Source organism: Melospiza georgiana, chromosome 7 (assembly GCF_028018845.1).
Source record: "Melospiza georgiana isolate bMelGeo1 chromosome 7, bMelGeo1.pri, whole genome shotgun sequence".
NCBI classification, from domain to species: domain Eukaryota; kingdom Metazoa; phylum Chordata; class Aves; order Passeriformes; family Passerellidae; genus Melospiza; species Melospiza georgiana.
The window spans coordinates 35,598,992-35,619,988 of NC_080436.1; the positions used below are offsets into that span (position 1 = coordinate 35,598,992).

The window sequence follows — 20,997 nt, forward strand, 5'->3', positions numbered from 1 at the left end:
TGAAACGTGAGCTCCATGACTCCCAAAATCTGAGACTAGACTATTTCCATTTGAAACACTGGAATCCTGCTCTTCATAAACATTTGAAAAAGCAAATTCTGCTATAGGAAATTCTGGTATAAAAGCAGAATAAAGAAGTGCATGTGAATTCGGGCTCCCATGAGGGAGCTGCAGAGGAGAGCTGAGCACACCCCTGGTGCCTTGGTGGGGCAGAACATCCCCGAAGCCATCTGTGAGGGGATGCTCTGTGGGCACCGCAGCCTTTGGGCTGACCTGCTCCTCTCCCACTGTGGATCCCACATGGATTGAAGGCATTTGGATATCTACAAAGGGAACACAGGGACATAATTAGAGGTGGAGATAAAGATCTATCCCATGGGAAGGTCCTATGGAGGAGTCAGGCCTTGCAGCCTGTGCTGGGCAGGTGGGACTTTATCTGGCCATGCAGATTCCCAGAAAAACATGGAATAATCCTGGGAACAAGGGGGATGTCCTTGCCACAGTGGGACAGCAGGACAGACAAACTACCAAACACATTTTCCCTTTCCTTCCTTTGTTTTTCTGAGACTGATATGTGTCCTGTTACTGGCCCTGTGTTATCTGTCTATTGCTTTACTGGTGTCCCAAACTGCTTTTGCAAACTGCATTAGTCAGTAATACCACTTTAGGCTAATGGGTCAGGTAGAGAAACAAAAAGCATTCTCATAATGGCCACAACATGATAGAACATGACAGATCTCCAGCACTAAACCCTGGATGTTAATTAGATTTTATTACATTGTTGTTTTCAAGGGCTTGATGCTATGATTAAAAAAAAATTTTTTTTTTTTTCTGTTGTGATACAGTGTGGTAGTACAGAATGGGCTCCATAAAAGAACACAGAATGTGAAATAGGCTGATATAAAATGTCCCCTAATTGAAACACCTTTTCTGAAAGCAATTTAGGTGTTGCAGAGTAATGCAGAAGGGGTATAATTAGACTGTGGTCTGATGCAATTGGAAGCCTAGCTCAAATATTCTCTTGAAGCATCTTAGAATAGAAATTACTATAATCCCTAGAGAACGCCATATTGAGAGACCACATCCATTTCTGAGTTTCAAAACTATAAGAAAGCCTTTGACAAAAAGCCCTCACCTTAGCTTTAAGTGAAATTATTGTAACGCAATTATTTTAATCTAAAACTAAAGTGGTTTTACCCTCAGTTGGGCTATGCTGGGTTTCCCTGCCCTTTTCACTCTGAGGACAGTGAGAGAGGGACTTTGAGACATCCAGTCAGGGTCAAACTACCACATAGGCTTATAAAGTTACTATAAAGTAACTTCTATTCACTCACTCACTTGGAAAAAAAAGTGAACTTGTAAAAAATTTTGGTAACTGGTGTGTGCTTGCAATCAGTGCAGGTTTTAAAGCTGTATTTTCTCATTAGCATTAATGAGAACAGTGAGGCAAATGAGTTAAGATGTACCTGATTAATCTTCATTTTATAAAAAAAGAAGACTGGTGGCCTCCTATTAATTCATACTTGCCTCAGGGTAGGAAAGCAGAATCAGCACATTCAAATATCCCACCTAATACCCTCCAAAAATTTTTTGAAGCCCCACTGCAAACCAGATAATTTGCTTAATGCAGGCCTCTGGAAAAAAGAGAAGATCTTTTTAAGGGATGCTACACCAATAATTCCACAGGAAAACTGAGGATTATAGTGCTCTGCAGGCAATTTTTAATATGTTGGCAGTTCAAAACATAGCTGTAGACTTTTGGTTACGGTTTTGAAACTGTCAGAATACTCAGTGTTTGTACGTAGCAGTGTTTAATGCAAGCAGGAATCGTTGATGCTCTCTCAAGGGTGTTCTCACATGACAAAAAATGTATAACATGCTTCTTTGTGTGCCTCTTGCTAAAGCAGAAAATGGGAATAGAAATGATATACCCTCACCAAACAGGCTGGGAGAGGGAAAATAGCAGAGACACTTCAGAAGTGAAGCTAAGCCTCTCAGGGCAGGCTCCTCACTCTTATTTACTCCCACTAACAGCTGCAAAGGATAAATATTGGCAGCCATGAGCTTTCCTGAGGTGTTTGTGTGAGGAAGGTCCATCATAAAGCATGCTCTATCAGGTGTAAATATGAAAAGGGAATAAAATATCGCAGCATGAGGCTGTGAAAGAGAAAAGCAAAGTGTGGGGCTGTGCAGCTGATCTGTGAAATAGGTTTTCCCCTTCCAGAGCAGTTATTACACCCAGCCCATCAGAGGGAGGGAGAGGGCTAAGGGAGAGATGAAGGATCCACGTGAAACCTTGATGATCTTTAAATTACCTTTAATTTGCAGAGTGCGGTGGGGTGGAATTGGCAGAGCTGGCAGAGCGCGTCGTACAGGGTCAGCACCCGCGAGTTACTGTACTGCACGCCGTCGTTAGTGACCTGAGTGAGACAAAAATCATCCTCACAACTCATCATGCTCCATATGGAGACTGTCTGCTCGTTGTGGAGCCATAGCACTGCCCCTTTGAGCTGGAAGCGTGCCAGCAGGATAAATTAAACCACTTGTGAGCGGCTCTGCGAGCTAACAAATTGCTTAATGCTCCAAACTGGAAATTCTTCATTAATAACCAAAAGATCTTTTGGCTCAGCTGGCATTCAGCTTTCTGATTGCTATTAGGTTTTATCCTGAAGGTTTTTTTTGGTTTTTTTTTTTTTTTCTGATACCCTCATGGAAGCTTTACTCAAGCACTACAAGGGGGATTTCAAGGAGTTGTGAAACACAATTAACATTTTTGGCTGGGACTCAGAACCACTTTTTTACTAATAGCAAATCAGTAAGTAAAACCCTTGGCCTGAAAGTGAAAAAAAAAAAAAGTGTATTATATAGGTTTATTTGAAATGAGAATGAGAACCGATTTTTTACTAATAGCAAATCAGTAAGTAAAATCCTTGGCCTGAAAGAAAGAAGAATGTGCATTATGTAGGTTTACTTGAAATTAACCTTATAAAAGATGCAAGGGATGGCAATGAGAGAGAGAAACAGTCTCATTTCTGCAGGAAGGTACATTAGAGCAGTCACCTGTCCCAGCTCATAATGGATAATTCAGGAAGCCTTAAATATGCCCTTTTTTATATAAGAGTGCTTGCACAATACAAAAGAGTTGAGTACATTTATATTTTAATTTTTCCACAGTAAAAATGAAAAGATACCAGAGAAGTGTGGGTAAGTGGAAAGCTTTTGAGAGTGCTTTGTGAGACGTCTTGAGTGGTGTGAACCTTGAAGAGCACCTCAAAACCCTGGGGGAAAGCCATGCTGTAGACACAGATGAGAACCAGCAGGAAAGCAAAACCTTTTTGTCAAGTATTTTTCAGGTTTTGTCTTCTCACAGCCAAAATAAAGCTGCTGCTTAGCAAATCTAACAGGGCTTGCTTTGGATTCATCAGGTACCCCTGTGTTTTCTTGCTGTTAAAAAAGAATCCCCAGCCCTCCTCCATCTCTCCCAATACCACAAAGCTGAAACATCCTTGGTCCCTTTGCAGATGATTTTTACAAGACTGAGGCCATAAAGTTTTTAATCAATCAATAAACTCTTCCAGTTCACATAGTTCACAAGAATACTAAGTTAAATTGAACAAAGATAAACAGAAGTACAGAGATCAAAAAATACATGGTAAGTTTCGTAAAAAGCAGCACTTACCATGAATTGGTTGCAAGTTCATGGAAGAGAATAGAGCAGATTCTCCCACACTGTCTCATGTGGGATGGTTCTACATTTTGAGCTGAGTGTTTTCCTCTGCCACCGCAGAAACCACCACAAGGGCAGGAACAGGCAGCATTCATGGATATTCACAATTTCAACTTGTGTAAGTGAAATAACTTCTTTGGACTAATATAAACTGGTTCAAAAATTCATTGCTCTAGTAAAATTCATTATTTTAAGGAAAATATTAGACTATTGACATATTAGATTATAGTGTGTTGTACTATAGGTAAAAGTGCTTTTCAAAGAAATAAAGGATTTCTCCTGCAGTTTGAGAAAAAACTGAAACCCCCTGTAGACCTGCTCTTCACTGAAAGACTCTGGCAGCAAGATTTCCATTAAGAATTTATTATTCCTAGTGCAATTTAAACTTAATTTAAATTCATTATTTTACTGGAGTGTCCAATGTTGTCTCAATATCGGTGCAGTAATAATGGGTGAAAAAATGGCTAGACAGGGAAAAATATAAAAAGCTGTAAAATTGCACTAATTGTTCTGTCTGGAGCGTTGTGAGTGAGATGTAACTCCTATAATTAGATTATTTTTTAATCTGTTTTGGCTTTTTTTTCCTACATTCTATTATAAACATCTATTTTGAGCTCTTTTTAGAATTGGGCTGGTTTATAGCTATTTTAATTGCTTTTTCATTAGTCATCTTAGTGATGTGGAACAAGTACTTTGATGAGAACTGAGTTGAGCAAACCTTTAATTTGTTTGGACCTTAAGAGGCAAAAACCAACTTAGAGCTGGGCCTTGTTTGCTTGGGCAGAGGTATCATCTGGAAAGAAGGAGCTGTTTCTGCAGAAATGCAAAGGATGCTCAGAAACTCTGTTGCTTTTTTCTCAGGTTTTTCACCCATCATGAAATGATCTTGGCTATTGGCATCACTCTACATAGACTTTGAAAGAAAGTCAGAAAGTCTCTAAAAAAAAAAAAAAACGAAAGGTGTAAAACTATGCTGAGTTCAAATTCAGTTTTTGCCTCACTGAATATTTTTTGATTATTTTTTTTCCATTCTAGAGAAATACAGCAGCAACAACTTAATGAAAAGGATGAGAGCTGCTTCCCAAATTAGATAAGTGCCTGCCAAGCTCTTTCACCTCTTCACCCAGGCATCTGCCTGGACAGCTCAAGTCATCTGCTGCCCAAGCATGGGTTTGTATTTTGATATCTCAATTAATTATGCCAAACACTCTGGTGCAGCCACATGTACTTTCTTATCTGCGTTCAGCAGCATGTCATGGGAACAATGGGCAAAATCTGAAACATGACTACAACAGGAGATTAAATGAAAGAGCACTAAGAAGAGCTCCTGCTCCCCCAATGCTGGTAGTGAAAAAAGCTGTAGTGAAATTTTTCTGATTCCTTTGAAATTTCATTTGGGAAGGGGGAAAGATTCTGAAAATATTGAACAGCGACATTTCCAGAAAAATTGTGTTGACTTTTGGTTCTGAAAAATACTTTAGCTGTGTTTTGAAAAGTAGATACATAGATACATAACCCAGATCATCAATAAGTCTTATGAGCTGCAAAAAGTCTTAAGAGGAATTTTTGAACACCTGTGGAATTAATTGAAAGTAATTTTTTATCTTGAAAAGCTCCATGATTTTGTTCTTTGTGCTGCCATGTAAGGCCAGCTGCCTTTGAAGCTGAGCACTAGGCTCTGCCTTCCCAATTTTCTCATCTAAAGATCCACAGGAGCTCCAGACTCACGTGCAGACTGAGATGATTTAATTGAGCTTTTGCTGCATAGCCGTCAGCCTGGTTCCTCTGCAGGGTTTGAAGGAGAGGGAAAGGGCAGAAAGCTTGCAGGTGCAGGGCTTTTCTGGAGCTTTAGCGCATGGAAAGAGTTTTTGTGGCTGTTTTTGAGAGGAAAGGATGAGAAAAATTGTACAGACCTCCTCAGGGCTGAAAGGAAGCGCTTGAACACAATCAGAATTGTAATAGACCTGTGCTGTGAGGACGATGTCCTGGAACACTGGAGAAACCTTCCTGTGCTCAAACCAGGATTTTACCTATCCTATTGGGCCAGGAACACACAGGGTGTCTCCCTCTCAGATCCTTCCACCATGAAGCAGCATTTTATCTCACAGCTGGCAGAGTTCAACACCTTTTTGGAGCAGTTTTGAGCAGAGCACCTTCCCTCCTGGTCCAGCCCTGGTGTGTGACACAAGAAATGTCCAAGGTCCACCCCAGCAGCACACAGTCAGGCTCTGCACCCACAGGGTCTTACCCTCATGTTCTTAACTCCCAAATCCTTATCTTTTAAAAATAAATTTCTGACCAGCAGATGTGTCCTGCCAAACATCCTTCTGTTTCCCCCAGGCCACGTGGCAGCACGTGTCCCCAGGCCGCTGCAGGCTGCAGGACAGGCAGGGGTGAGGGGAGTGTTTTATGTGTTTCACTTTGCATTCTGCAATTTTCAGGGCACATCTGCAGTCTCCCTACAATGGCAAGATATTCTTCTCAGCTTCAGAGGCTTTAAAAAAAAAAAATCTCAGTTTTGTAAAAAAACAACTGATCTGCAGAAAAAAACCCATCCAGGCCTAGAGGGAGACCAAGGGCAGCAGGCACACAGGGTCGGGAAGGCACTGGTTTCCTGGGGATATTTAGAAAAATAGGTACCATTTTGTAAAAAAAGGGGCTAAAACTGCAGCAGAAAACCCAGAAGAAGCAGATAGAGCACATGCTTCTTCCTGCAGCCATTCAGACCACGACTGTGACCGTGACATCCCTGCTCAAGCCTGCCCAGGGCACGTACTGTTCATGCACCCAGGGAGTCAAAGCTCTCTGACACTTGCTGCCTAATCAGGAGTCTGAGTTGGGGTTTTCAGAAATGGAATACTAATGATTAACAATTGATTAGCACAACTGCATCAATTTCAGGTGATTACCTCTAGAAGTGGTTGTAATTTGCCCTTTTGGATTGGCTACAGAGACACCGGGGTTTAGCTCATTGTTTTGGTTGGCAGGGTCTTTTTCTTTTCCTCTACATGACATTAGTGCGAATATTTCTACAGGCATTTTCATTTCTGAAAGGAAGAAAACTGTGCTTTGCATTTTAATTTACCATGACAACTGATTTTTCTCTAAAGCATTTCTTAGAAACACAATAAAATTCCTACTTTCACTTGCCATCTTGCGAACGGCTCGTCACCAGCCACGAAGTGCACAGCCTCTGTGATGTTCAGGAGTGGGATCTGGCAGTCCACAGCCTCAGAGCTCAGGAAATCTGCTTTTGTGCTTTCTTCTTCTCTTGATAGCCATTCACCATTGAGATGCTGCAGTAAAGCAGAGGGAGAGTGCAGAAAATGAAGGCTCATAAAGAGATTCCAGTTGTCAGTGTATGTTTATGTTTATAATCAATAATATCAGGCATTCCACGGTGGTTTATTTAAAAGGAAACATGCTGTTACTATAGCTACAGTAAAGGGGAAACCATGCTTAGCTAGGCATGCAGGTGGTCTATTGATTTAGGAAGTGCTGTGGTCTGCACTTGGGATGAGCAGCTGGGATGAGATGGGCTGATGTAATCCAGCAACTTTGTGTTTCCTGCTGGAGCTCAGCAGCCAGCTCGTGGCTCCTTGAAGGTGATGTCAGCTACTCCTCCAGATCAGCTGCACAAAACATCCCAACTTGGGAAGAGCCTATGGAGCCCTGAGGGGGCTCAGCAAATCTCAGCTGCGCCTCGTGAGCGTGCCAGCACCGACTGGGAGTCAGGCTGAGTGTCTGTTCTGAGGTGGATTTATGAGTTTAATCAAACATTTCATAACTGAGGATGCTGATCCACCAAATCACTCAGTTGCAGCATTGCCTGTGTATAGTTGTTTATGATAAAATTACAGTGCTTGCATAAGAGATGGGTTTGATGCTCATCTAAACCTCTGATTTGGTGGTGAAGTATGACTAAGAAAATTCAAATAAGAGCCTCTGTAACTGTGGTGAGGAAACCCTATATTCAACTGCAAAACTTAACATTTAAATGTGTTTAGGAAAACTACCAAGTGTAGTGATTCCAGATGTACAAAATGAGAAATAATATTGTGATGTCAGGCTTCAATGGACTACAGAGCGCCTCAACCAAACAGAAGTCAAACAAAATTCTACAGAGGTTATGAGCAAGAATTCATAGCTGTGAATGGATGGAAGGTCTGGAAAGGTCTGAGCCTCTTCAGCTCCCTTCACTTGCAGCAAACATATTGGCAGTGGGCTTGGAAGGTGAAACACTGCTCAAACAGCGAGGGAAGATAGCACAGATCAGAGTAAAACATTTCTATATAAACATGTCAATGTTGGACTGTATCATCCATATTTCATATTTTAGAGGAGGTAGCTTACAATTAGCCTGGTGACCTGGCAGTGCAGGCTGGGAGAGTCTCTGAAGCCGAGGCCAAACACCCGGATCCTGCTGCACTCCGAGGCGCGGACGTCGCAGAGACCCCCGTTCTCCAGGGCTGTGATTTCCAAAGCTGGCTCTGCAGGGTCAGATGGATACAGAGCTTCAGAGAGCAGCACTTGCACTCTGTTCTGCTCTGCTGCAGCAGAGATTTTCTTGTAGCTGTTCCTGGTTGTTGTGGTTTAATACTTTTCCTTAAGGAAGTCTTCCTTGCCTCTCTGTGGATTTCTCTTGAACAGGGAAACAGCAGCTGTCAGAAGGGGAATCAGCAAACCTCCCTTAAATATTGTCCTGTGCACCCAGTGCTGCAAGATGTGAGGGTCAGGACTCCTGAATCAATTCTCTAAAGCTGTGGCTTCGTGTTAAAAGGTCTCCAGAGTTAAAACATTTGTTGACCTAAGTATCCAGTGGCAATACATCCCTGACCCAGGTAAGAGGAGCAATACATCCCTGATCCAGGCAACAGGATGGGAGCACAGCTAAGAGGACAAGCCCTCATCCCATAGCATAGAGAAATATGGGAACAAGAGATGACCATGCCACCATGATCCTTGGAGTGTTAAAAGCAGGGAAAAAGCCAGCCCTAAGTTTTTGGCTTTTTGTTGGTTTTTTCCCCATAAAGTTTTGGCAGCAGTAAAAGGATCCTTAAAGGAAAGCTTTCTTGTGAGGGTTAAATCATTAATGGCAGCACTCAGCTCTGCACTGTGTCAGCACAAAGGTCGTGCACCAGCTAAGTTTCACTTAAATGCTACATTAAAGCCTTAAGTAGAGCTTAAGTGAAGTACAGCCTGTGCTGGCCCTCTTACAAGGCTGACTTCCACCCATTACTGTTTTAAAAGTGTTTTATGGCTCTCAGTTAAAGTTTCATTTGGGTTCTGTTGTACTTTGGGTATTCACCTTTTAAAATTGCTCTTTGCTTTCATACTGGGGTTATTTCAACAGAGGAAAAATGCAAGCCCATTGTATGTCAGAATTCACATCCTTAATTAAGAAAAATTATAATTTGGTAGATATTTGCACCAGCTCTTGGGTAGCACAAGGCTCAGAATGGCTCCAATATCATACATCAATAATAGGAATCGGTTGGGATCGTGGCTGAATATTTTCATTTATATTATTTGTAGATCTAGTGGTTGGGAGAAGCCACTATAATGACAAGTAATACAAATCAGAACACTTTCTTCGTGTCTCCTGAACAACACTTAGTAGCAGGGGCATGACCAGGAGCTCTGGGAAGGATGTTCACCAGCAGAGTGTTGTCCCAGTTGTTATCTCCACTTGATTCCTCTCCCCTGCCCCATCCCCACTGCTCTGGCAAAGCAACATTGCCCATCAGTTTTCTCTGAGCTGCAGCTTGGCTAAAACAGAAGCTCTCCATCACCTGATATTTTAATGGTACCTTAGTTCAGCTCTGATTTGAGGGGCAAAATGCCCTGAGTGGAGCTGATAACCTTTTCTAGCACCTTGCTGTTCCTTTAGGGCTCTGCCATTTAGGCTGTCATTAGGAAAAATGCTGTTTAAACACTGCCATCCCACCAGATTGCAGCCTGTAACAACACAGCCATATGACTTGTGTTTTTCCAGAGGAAAAAAGGAAGGAAAGCAACATAAACATGAAAAAAAAAGAGAAAATACTTTTTTTCCCCTGCACTTTTGAAGTGCTTTTAGCTTTTCCTTCATTTTTTAAAAAATTGATTTTATTGCAGCAGTATTACCAACACTGCTGGACACTTTGCAATATTTACAAGAAGAGAAATCGTTTACAGCTTATCAGCTTTCATCACTTACTGGTGGATTCCTGTAATGTACAAAACTATTAGTCAGATGTAGTGACTGGTTTTGATAAATTGCCTTCTTCAATGGTTAGTGCATAAAAATTAAAAAATAAAAATGCTTCATTATGTTTTTCATGAGATTTTAATAGTTAGCCCCACTAGTACTGAGGCAGCTTGGATTGCATTAATGTTTTCATTTTCACTGCAGATTTTCAGGCTTCTGTGGGTGAAGCAGAATCTCAGAGCCTGGGAAGGAGTGGGGCACAGGAGTGTGCTCCTGCAGCCCTTCCTGTTCCACAAAAGCACTCTCAGTGCCCAGTGCCTTACAATATCAGCTCAGCATTTTGCACTTATTTCTCTCAAACCATTCTGTACACCCTTGCAAAGGTTTAACCCCAGCCAGGAACTGAATATCACACAGGCACTTCTCACTGCTCCTCCTGGCAGGATCAGGGAGACAATCACAAGGGAGAGAGTGAGAAAATGTGGGAGTTGACTTAAGGGCAGTTTAATGGGAGAAAAAAGGAAGAAAATACAGTAATGATAATAATCATGATAAAATATTTAGAATATATGCACAATGCAGTTGCTCACACTTTCCAAGTACCTGAGCAGTGATCCCTGCCCAGCTTTTTTCCCAGTTTATGTACTGAGAGTGATGCCAAATGGAATGGGATATCCCTGTGGCCATTTGGGGTCAGCTGTCCTGTTGGTGTCCCCTCCCAGCTCTCTGAGCATCCCCAGACCCCTCATTGGAAGGACATGAGATCCTGGAAAGTCCTTTCCTTAATGCAAACACTACTTGGCAACAACTACAAACATCAGTGTCTTAAAATTTTTTAATCTGATGGAAAATAGAAGTAATTACAATGTCTCTTTTTAAAAGAAATGGATACTGGAGTTCGGCCTTTAGACCTCAGTATAGGCAGTACATAAATATTGACAAGGGTTTATATACATATATATATATATATGCCACATGTAATGGGTGTAGAAATTTTAGGAATTTTAAGCATTTGGTTTTAATGAGCATTTCTGTCTGTCTTCCTCCCTGCTTTCCAGTGGTTTTGAATTTTCGCCTGTTTCAACCAAAAAAAGGGAGAGGAAATCTCCATTCCCTTGGCTTTGGAAAAGGCTCCTGGCAGTTGGCAGCTGGGCACTCCAACATCCAGACCCTGTTCTTGCTGGGGATACAGGGATCAAGGGGTGGTTCATGGAGGGGGAGCTGGAAGTGCAGAGAGGTGCTGACATCAGAAGGAAATATTGGAGAGCCTGAAAAACGCCAGCAAAAGGGCTGCAAGTAATTCAGGTAAAGACTGGAGGGAAGGAGCAATAAAAGGAACTGGGAAACATCACAAAGGTGAGAGTGAGGGCAAAAGTGCAGAGAAAGCTGAGGTTGTGGAGACCTGGGATGGATGTCTGATGTCTGTAGAGCGGAGAGAAATCTGTAGGTAATCAGGCAGTTCTTGGAAGGTGCTTGTAAAAAGTACGATATATATGAACATTAATAATTTATGTTTAGGGAGTGTGAATGTCAAAATACAATGAAATCCAGGGCAGAACATCCTCCTTCTTTTCTCTGTGTGGCCTATAGGCCAAAAATGTGCTTTGACTTTTACTAGCAGATTAAAAACTGAAGCTCAGGGTGGCACCTGAGGCTCAGATGTGTGACTGGGGCAGCAGTTATGGAGGAGGATTTGGGTAGCTGTGTGTTCACATCCACTGGCTCAGGCATGGACATCCCACTGCATTTCCAGTGCCCAGTCCGTACCCACAGCAGATAAATGCAAAAAAATGCATCTGTCACCTGCCAGAACATTGTGTAGGGACAGTGTGAACAGCAGGAAATGTTTGGGATAAAAAGTAAAAAAAAAATCTTGTGTTTTCATGAAAGCGTCTTGAGATAAATTGGAGAGAAGGGTCTGGAGTTGAAGGTGGAAATCTCAGAGGCCTCCAGACAGAATAAAGGATCTTTCCTCTTTGGTTTTCAATGCTTGCCCTCAAGGCACACCTCCCCTGCCTTCCCTTCCTTCTCCTCCCATCTCCAGTAGGAATTTCCAGGAAAGAAGAGTAAATCCAGAGTTGCTGACTCTGCAGTTTAATTCTGTAATCATTTACATGAATCAAACCTGACAAGGAGCACAGGCTAAATAATAGACTGAAACCCCCACCCCCCCATAAATACATGGTTGGTTTTACAGGTATTTTTTGCAGTGTATTATGTAAATAATATGCACAGATTTATAAGTAAAATGAAGTCAGTTGACACAAAATCAAAAATATTGCAAAACTACACTTATTGAAGTCTTACTGACATATTGAAATGGTTCATGTTGGATTTACTATTTGATTAGAAAAGTATCCCAGCACAAATAAACTTTCTTCTGCAATGTTTGAAAACTACACATGAGGCTTTGGGCTGGAGCAGCAGACCTGAAATTGAAACCAGCAGGAATTTTGTTTGAATAAAGAAAAGGAAAGGAACTGACCTGCTTTTCTTAAAGGGGATGGTAAATAAGCAATCTAAGCCATGAAAAACAAATCATGAACCAGATGATAAGTGCTGGATTGGGTTAAATCTTTGCTGAAGTGAGAAAGTAAATGGCCCATGATGCCCAGGTGCCCTTTCCTTGGAATCAGGCAACTGATTGAACAACTTTCCATGCCAGAGCTTGCTGGTGTGGATGTGGATCTCCAGCTGCCACAGGTATGAGGGTTCTGCATCAGAGCAAATTGATGCTCAATTATCTCTACAGCTTGGATAGAGCAATTCTGAGTCTGCCACCATCCAAATGTTTGCACAAATATTGTATTTCTTTTGTGTATAATGTTATTTTGGTAATCATAGATACAATCATGGAATGCATGTCTCCTAGAACTTGTGCTATCTATGTGCCAATCCTCCCTAAGAAAAAAACTACCAGCAGCCATATGCTCTTTGCCAGAATTCTTGCACATCAGCGATCTCCCTGCTTTCTGAAGGAAAACTGTGTTTTTCCTGTTTCCAAAGCCAGGTCTCAGAGGACCAGAGCAGCTGAAGGAGCTGGGGGTGTCCAGTTTGGAGGAAAGGAGGCTCATGGGGACCATCCCTCTATGACTCCCAGAAAGGAGGATGGGGCAAGGTGTGGGTTGGTCTCTTCTCCCAGCTAGGAAGTGACAGAACAAGAGAAAATGGACTCAAATTGCAGCAGGGGAGGTTTAGATGGGATATTATGGAAACTTTCTACACTGAAAGGGTGGTCAGCACTGGGATGGGCTTCCCAGGGAAGTGGTGCAGTCACCGTCCCTGGGGGTATCTAAAAGCTGTGTAGATGTGGCACTTGGGGACGTGGTTTAGTGCTGGCCTTGGTATTGCTGGATTAACAGCTGGACTCACAGACCTCAGGGATTTTTTCCAACCTAAACAACTCTGTTTCCATAGTACCAAACTCTAGATCTGTGACCTTTTACTGGCATGGAGTGAATCTGGTTTTCTGCTTTGAGGGTCTCTGGTACCCAGTATGGATTGCAGAAATGAGCCCTGAGAGAGAGTGGGGAAAAAACATTTTGCAAGAGCTCACTGCATGTGAGAAATGGCCTGGCTCAATTTCACACTGAAAGCATCCATGTGCTGCAACAATATGGTAGATTATTTTTTGCTTTAGAAAACTCACTGTGACATTTTAAGTTTATTTAATCCTTCTATTTTTAAAAGGCTTGCTAGCAGTGTACTTCAGCAATAGAAAAGAAGAGGATTGTGCTGTTGACTACAGAATATTTCTTCTTTTCCAGATGGCCTGGAGAGGTGACCTTGTGTAAAGTTCTGGTTGTGCATTCATGGTGCTCACTGGCACACCAAAGCAAGTCTCAGTTTTGGTCCCTTAAAGGCACTTTAGGGAAGAACTCTTGGAATCTTCTTGAGGCTTCCTAAAAGTGAATGCAGTGATGCCACAAAAAGGATTTGGGTCATCGTGGTGTTATCTTGGCCCTTATGTCCACTCTAGTCCCCAGTAAGTTGGTTTTAGTAATTTTCCCATGCTTAAAGTTACTGAATTAGATTAAATCTGGTTATTACACTCGGGGTTTTGTTCACAATTGGTTGAATGTTCTGTATCTGGTGGACTGTGAGCTCTTAACACAACATAAAATATTATGTAAAGGCCTTAAAAGTTTGCTCTGAATTTTTGGTTTTGGTCAACTTAAACCAGACTTTTGAATGGTTTGTAAGTTTTAATTCTAGTTTATAAACTGTTGTGAATGTGTTGTTTATATTGTATGTGCATTGTGAGTATTTGGAGAAGGAGGCTGTTTTTTCAGGGCTTTCTGTTTTCTTTTGGATTTAATAAGATTTAAGTTTGAAATTTCCTATGGTACCTGATATAAAGAAGGTATAGGTGTGCTTCTGGGGTGTCTGGCTTTGGTCAGTTTGAATGAGACCTATAATATTTTTAAAAATTTTTAAATTTAATTCTATATTCTTTGGAAAAGAGTTTTGTTTAGCTACATGTTTTTTTGGACTGTTTTCCCTGTTTTCATTTTGCATTAAAGCAAATAAACTAATCTGCAGAAAAGACTGATCTTCCAGGGTTGCAGGGAATATTATGGATCACTGAGCATGCAACCTTCCATGTCCCTTATCACCAAGATTTGATATCCTTTTAAAATTCATTTTCTATTGGCTTTGCAACTTTAATGCTAATAGTCCTCTTCCTGCTCAGCCAGGTCTGTGCCTCAAATGGAAAGAACTGGGACTTTAAACAGTAGATTAAAGCTGGTATTGATGTTTGCCTTTTCAGATGCTTGTTTATTGCATCTGCCCCAGCAAAAACTAAAGTAAAACTGCTATGAAAAGAAGAAAGGCTTCAAAACTAGCAAGAAGTCTCCAGTCCCTGAGAATTGCCCACAAAGATGTTTGATGTGACTGAGAAAAATATTTCTCTGAGCAGAGTATGTGGGTGTCAGTGAGGATGCATCTGTGGTAGTTAAAGTTTGTGCTTTTCTTCTCTTTTGATTCTAAACTGTTTTTCTTTTGTAAGTTTCATGGTTCTTACTAAAACTTTTGTGGTTGGAGGTGTTCATTCCTCTAAAAGAACAAGAGTGCTATTTTCAAAAGGTGACAAGTCCTAGGCTCAAAAATTGATGTTTTGACAAGTGATCTCAAAGCCTGATATTTATTCATTATACCTTTTAAAATTATGTCTGCTAATACTGGCTCTGTTTTGTTTTTTTGCTGAGAAGAATGTATTTATTTAAATTTTTATGGCCCAGAACTGAAGATACTGTAGAATACTTTTCTTCAAATAGGATGCTCCAAGTCCTGAACCCTTCCAGGGGTGGGAGATCCACAGCTTTTCTGGGCATCCTGTGCCAGGGCCTCAGTGATGATGAGGACCACTCCTCTGGAGATGTCTGGGAGAAGGAAAGTGTGCTTTGCAAGCAAACATTTTAAAGATATTTTCCCCAGTTTTCTTTCAGTACTAAATCATAAATTGTTTTATGTAGGAAAAAGCTGACTAACTGAACACAATGTAATCTTAAATTGCATAATATGTGTCTTCATATTTATTCTTTATCTACTTTCCAATATTGGTAAGCTGAGGGGAAAAATTCACAGTAAGTGGAGATAACAGGTCTCAAAAGAAAAGTTTTCATTTTCAAGCTTTATAGAACCTCTTTTACGGAGTATTGATATCTTAGTGAGTCTTCTTTAATGTCAGCTTAAAGGAAATAAGAATATATCTTTAATATCTTTAAACCCAGTGTAAAGAACACAGTCCCAGTGAGAGGGGAGCTGTGTTTTAAAATGTGGTTTATGCTGCAATGGTACACAGGGATCTGCTTCAAATATTCCCTGCCTTACAGGATTCACAACTGAACAAAAATGTATTTGATAGGAACAGATGCCCCAGCTTCTAAATTTCAGTGCAAGAACACAGCCTCACACCCATCCGCTGCTGAGTGAACCTTTAAACAGGAGAGGGAATGGGGAGGCTGCAGGCAGTGCAGAGCTTCAAACCTCCCTCAGCTGGATAGACAGGAAAATTCAACATTGTGGGTTGCAAAAGTCAACAATTAGTATGAGAAAAAGGGAAAAAAGGAAAGAAGACTTGTGAAAAAGAGACCTGATTTTTGTCTTGATAGTCTAACTTCATCAAAGTGACAGGAACTGTGGTTTTGTTAATACTGTGCCCACCAAAGTCAATGGAATTGTTATAATGAAGAGTAGAATTAAGCCCAATATCTTACTATTTGAAAAGAAGAAGGGCTTTTTCAGGGATAATGCAATTTAACATTTTTTTATAGCAATAGTAGTTTGGTGAGAAAAGTTTAAAACAGTAAGAATGGTTTTTGCTGCTCTCACAAGCACATTTGACTCTTCTTATGAAATCCAATTTTGAAAAATCAATGGAATTGCTAAAGTGTACTGCATCCTCTCTGCCATAGAACACGTTTTGCCATATTAGCAAAAAGCCTGGTTGTTTTTTCTTTATTTACAAGCCCAAGTGATTTGAAAAAAAACATGTTCAGCTCCTGTGGAAAGGGTCACAGTTTCTGGTAACTGTTTCTGGGGCCTTTGTGTTGCTATTAAATGGAATTCTCCCTGGAAGGTCTGGTCACCACAGGCTGGTCCCAGCCACAGGGAACACCAGCCTTACACACAGTGAGCAATATTTCTCATTGTAGATGTCCTGGGGATTTAGGAAATGGATTATATTTCCTTTTAAAAGTCTAAGATGTATTTTTTACTTTGCATAATATTTTAACTTGTTTACTTTAATTTATGCAAGGACAGCATCTATTGTGCCAACACACCCTGATGGCTCTCTCTGCATCTTATCAGCAAAACACATATTGAAAATACCAAAAAGTATTAATTTACTTGACTTCCTAACAGCCCTTACATAATCATTATGATCTGGAATTTTAAGATCATTGAATTGGTTCAAGTGGGAGAAAAGTATTTATTTCAGCCAGGACGCTCCCATACAAATGCTCCAATCTCCAAAACAGATTGGAGTTTGATGTAGACAACTGAAATGCTCTGTCTCCTTTCACCTGGGGATCCTGAAAAAAATTAAGTATTTTCTTTCAATATCTTCCTCATTCTTTGTCTTTGAAAATGAGAATTAAGCTTAAAAATAAATCACAGTTACACAAATGGTAAGATTTCTATAATATGTACCTGACCTTACATTCCTGGTCTGATCAAACCTCCAAGCTTATTCTTCCAAGGTGGAGAGGCATTTTCCATTGGAAGACCCAGCCTGAGGAACTGTAATAGCTGACCTCATAAATTCGCTCATTATAAATAAATTTTAAAAAATATTGCGTGCTTTAATTCATATTATCTAATTACAGCACATGAACAGGACCCAAAGCAGACTGCTGAATTCAGAAAGGTCTGTGTAACCACTCTAAAAATACCAGGGTGTAGCAGATGGGTCTGGGGGACCTGTGTGGTTGTGGTTCACAGCTCTGAAAATGCAGTTGGGTTCACAGCCCCTCTTAATATCACCACTGAAATGTATTGATATGAAAATGGGATCTCTGTCAGTGTGGAAGGTGAACATTCCCTTCTCACCTTCTCACAATCATTTTTTGCTGGCTTTGATTTCTTTGCTGGTTAATTTTTTTTCTCCACAGAACTTTCCACGTAGAAATTTAAACTTCAAGTGTCATTACTTCACTGAAACTAATTTGTCGTTATTACTCCTCATTACCTTTTATCTTGTAATTGCTCTTTAGAGCTTCATACAATCTGCATATTACATTACTCTATTTGTGCTTTACCAGTCCTGATATTTTTTAATAAGCAACATGGTCAATATATACAAATGGTAAGCACCAGCCCGATTTGCTATCTGCTGTAATTGGATTCTGCCTTTAATTACAGGTGGTAATGACATTTTAAGCACCTTATACAGGTGTTGGGGGGAGGGTGGGGGTTATGAAATGTTAAGCAACATTAAGAAATTCTAAGCTGCTGGAGTGCTGCCAAGTTTCAGAGGTGCCTTTCAGCTCCAAATAGTGATTTCCATGCGAGGATAATTATAGCTCTGGCCACCTGGACTGCTCCTGTTGGAGTCAGCCAGAACAGAGGAGTGAACTTGTCTGCAAGCCACGCTTCCCATCTTCTCTCTTTATTTCTGCTTTCATTTAAAATCACTTCAGATATACCATGGCCTGTGTTTTGATTCCTAAAAATACTGCAGGACTCATCTTTTTGGGTGTGTCTGCTGGCCAAAACCAGTGGCGGAATACATTGTTCTGTATTGGCAGCGTAGCTGAGGTTGGGTGACCTTGGAAAATATATTTGAATTATGTTAATGGCCTCCTTGATCTTGGGGGAGTTTTAATTCACATCTATAATTCCAGCCTGAGAAAATTAGACAGAGATTTGTTTTGGAACTGATGGGAAAATATATAGCCAGCAAAAGGAGTTGCCTCCTCTAATCTGAGAGATTTCAGCCATAGCAAAATAAAATTTTAAAATTTGGCCTAAGCAAGCCTCCTTCATTACTCCTGTAGCTTCTCCTGGAAAATAACTTTTTCCTAGCAATAGCCCTTAAAACTCAGCATTTCTGAGATCAACACTCATTCTCCTGTTTCTTCTGTCCTGACTTTTTGAAAAGAAAGTGAAAGAGACAGCACTTTTATAAGTCCTGCAGGAACCTAATTGAGTTCTTAATTTCTCCTCCTTTCTTTCCCTTCCTGTAGAGCCCCCACTCATTAGTCAGAAAGCTCAGGGGCTTATCCTGCCTGTGCTGATTTCCTGGGCTCTGCCAGCCAGGCCAGGACTCCTGAGCTCCCAGGGATGGGGCTCAAGCTGCTCTGGTTGGAGCACACAGCTTTATTTCTGAGATTTATCTTAATTCTTCATCTGTAGTAACCAGTTCTGGAGTGAAAGCCTTTAGTGACACGAGCAGGACCTCGGTTCTGAGCACCTCCAGTCCTGTGAATTGACATTTGAGAGGTTGATTGTTGCTGTGTGGTGCTGCTGGGTTTTTCCCTGGAAAGAGGTGTCCCATCACCCATGGACCTTGGGATTTGTAGGGGAACATCACTGTGGTGTTTAGCCTGGAGAAAAGGAGGCTCAGGGGGGATTTTATTGCTCTCTGCACTACCTGAAAGGAGGTTGTACCTGGTGGGGAATGGTCTCTTCTCCCAAGTAAAGAGCAGCAGGACAAGAGGATCTTGGTGCTGTCATCACCAAGAGATGTTTAAATTGGATATTAGGGAAAATGTATTCATTGGAAAGGTGGTCAGGCATTGGAACACCAGGGAGGTGGTGGAGTCACCATGCCTGTGAGTGTTCAAAAAACCACCTCAGGTGTGACACCTGGGGACATGGCTTAGTGGTGAAGATGGCAGTGCTGAGTCAAGGGTTGGACTCCATGGTCTCCCAGATCCTTTCCAATCCAAATCATTCCATGCTGTCTGTGTAAAACATTTCTGCATGGGAGATGTGAAAACAAGTAAATAACCTTAAATATATTTTGAATTAAATTCAAAAAATCAAGAACAGCTAAAGGTGAAGCTTCCATGGAGGCTTGCCTTGATTGACTGTACCAAATTATCTAGATGACCTTTTCTTAGTATTATAATGTCAGGGTGATTGGCATGCCAGAACTAAGATTTTATTTCTCCTTGTAGGGGATCAGACCTCAGGCTGTATGTATAGTTCTGCTTTATATTTCATTCACAAGATCAGATAATTTCATATATATGCATACATACATATGTATGTGTGTATATATATGTATGTATGTATGCATATATATATATATGTATATGTATATATATATGGTATATATATATGTGTATATATATGTGTATGTATATATATAACAGCTTCTCCATTTTTGTATATATAGAAAAATATTCTAAATCACTAATAATTTAGTTAATAAGTAGTCCTTAATAATGGACCTCAATGCAGCTCATTCCACTGATTCACTCTAGACAGTTGCAGCACTTTTTCCTCTCCGTAGTTAATGGTGAGATGAATTTATTGTGTGAAGTTTTCTCCTAACTTCTCTGCATTTATGCCAAAGACAAGGGAGAATATCCTGAAAGTTATTACCTTGGTTTTAATTTTTATGGGTTGTTTTATTCTCAATTTTTCTCTAGCTCAGGAAAAAGCATTGTCTACACAAGATGGCCCAGCACCCTGTGCAGCTGAACATTGAAAATGTACAATGCAAAGGCAGCAAGAGGCAGAAAAAGCAGTCAGGGCAGAGGAAGGCAATGAGAGGAAGGCAATGGTTTTGGGGGTGTTTGCCACAGCTGATGTGTGCTTGTTTTCCAGTTCTCACCTCCCTGTGCAATCCCAGGCTGAGTTCTGTTGTCTCTCCTTGTTTATATTTGATGTCACAGCAAGAAGACAAGGTGCCATTAGCTTTTACTTGAAAGGTCATATTGAAGCTATTTTCCTCTCATCTGAGAGATTTCAGCCATAGAAAAATAAAATTTTAAAATTTGGCCCAAGAAAGCCCCCTAACCTCTCTGTATCACAGAGAAATAAGTTAAACATTGAATTGTATGTTGGGCAATTGCTTCAAAATTGCTCAACTCACTTTTCAGTCCCTGGTGTCAGTTTTTCTCTGTGTGAAAGAGAATTAATTCTTCCATATTTGGGAAGTTATTCTACACATTTTAGCCTGTCATTAACAGAAAAAAGGATGTCAGGATATATTTTAACTTCTTTAAATCCATGCACTGAAGTAATGTTTAATGTGAAGAATATGGGTGATCTCATCCCTGATAATAAATGCATTGGGGTGTCAGATGTGCCACTGAGCTCCTGGGCCTCGCTGGAGATTTGGATGTCTCAGCTAAGCCATGGTGACTGACCCTATTTGATGGTTTTGGCAGGGTTACTTGTTCATTTTGTCACTTTTAATTTTGTGTATTTACTAGTATAGTGTTTGAAATTAGGTTCAAACTTTATTGCCTCTTGAACAAAAAAAAAAAAAAAAAAAAAAGAAAGACATATCTCTACACTGTTTACATGAATATTGACCACAAGGTGAGCAGGATGCTCCACTTTTTTTTTGTGTGTGAGAAGCCTGCTTGTCAGCTTGCCAGTGATAGATCAGATGTAA

General features: G+C 40.6%; 1 protein-coding gene across 1 annotated transcript in view; it reads right to left on the reverse strand.

Annotated features, from left to right (window-relative positions):
• LOC131085937 (von Willebrand factor D and EGF domain-containing protein-like) overlaps window positions 1-20,997 on the reverse strand; it is a 172,589-nt gene that overhangs the window by 65,795 nt on the left and 85,797 nt on the right. Inside the window, exons 12-14 of the mRNA XM_058028517.1 lie at window positions 8,081-8,217; window positions 6,868-7,023; window positions 2,316-2,420 (exon numbers count right to left, since the gene is read on the reverse strand). Of these exons, the coding sequence (XP_057884500.1) occupies window positions 2,316-2,420; window positions 6,868-7,023; window positions 8,081-8,217 (398 nt within the window). The remainder of the gene's footprint in view (window positions 1-2,315; window positions 2,421-6,867; window positions 7,024-8,080; window positions 8,218-20,997) is intronic.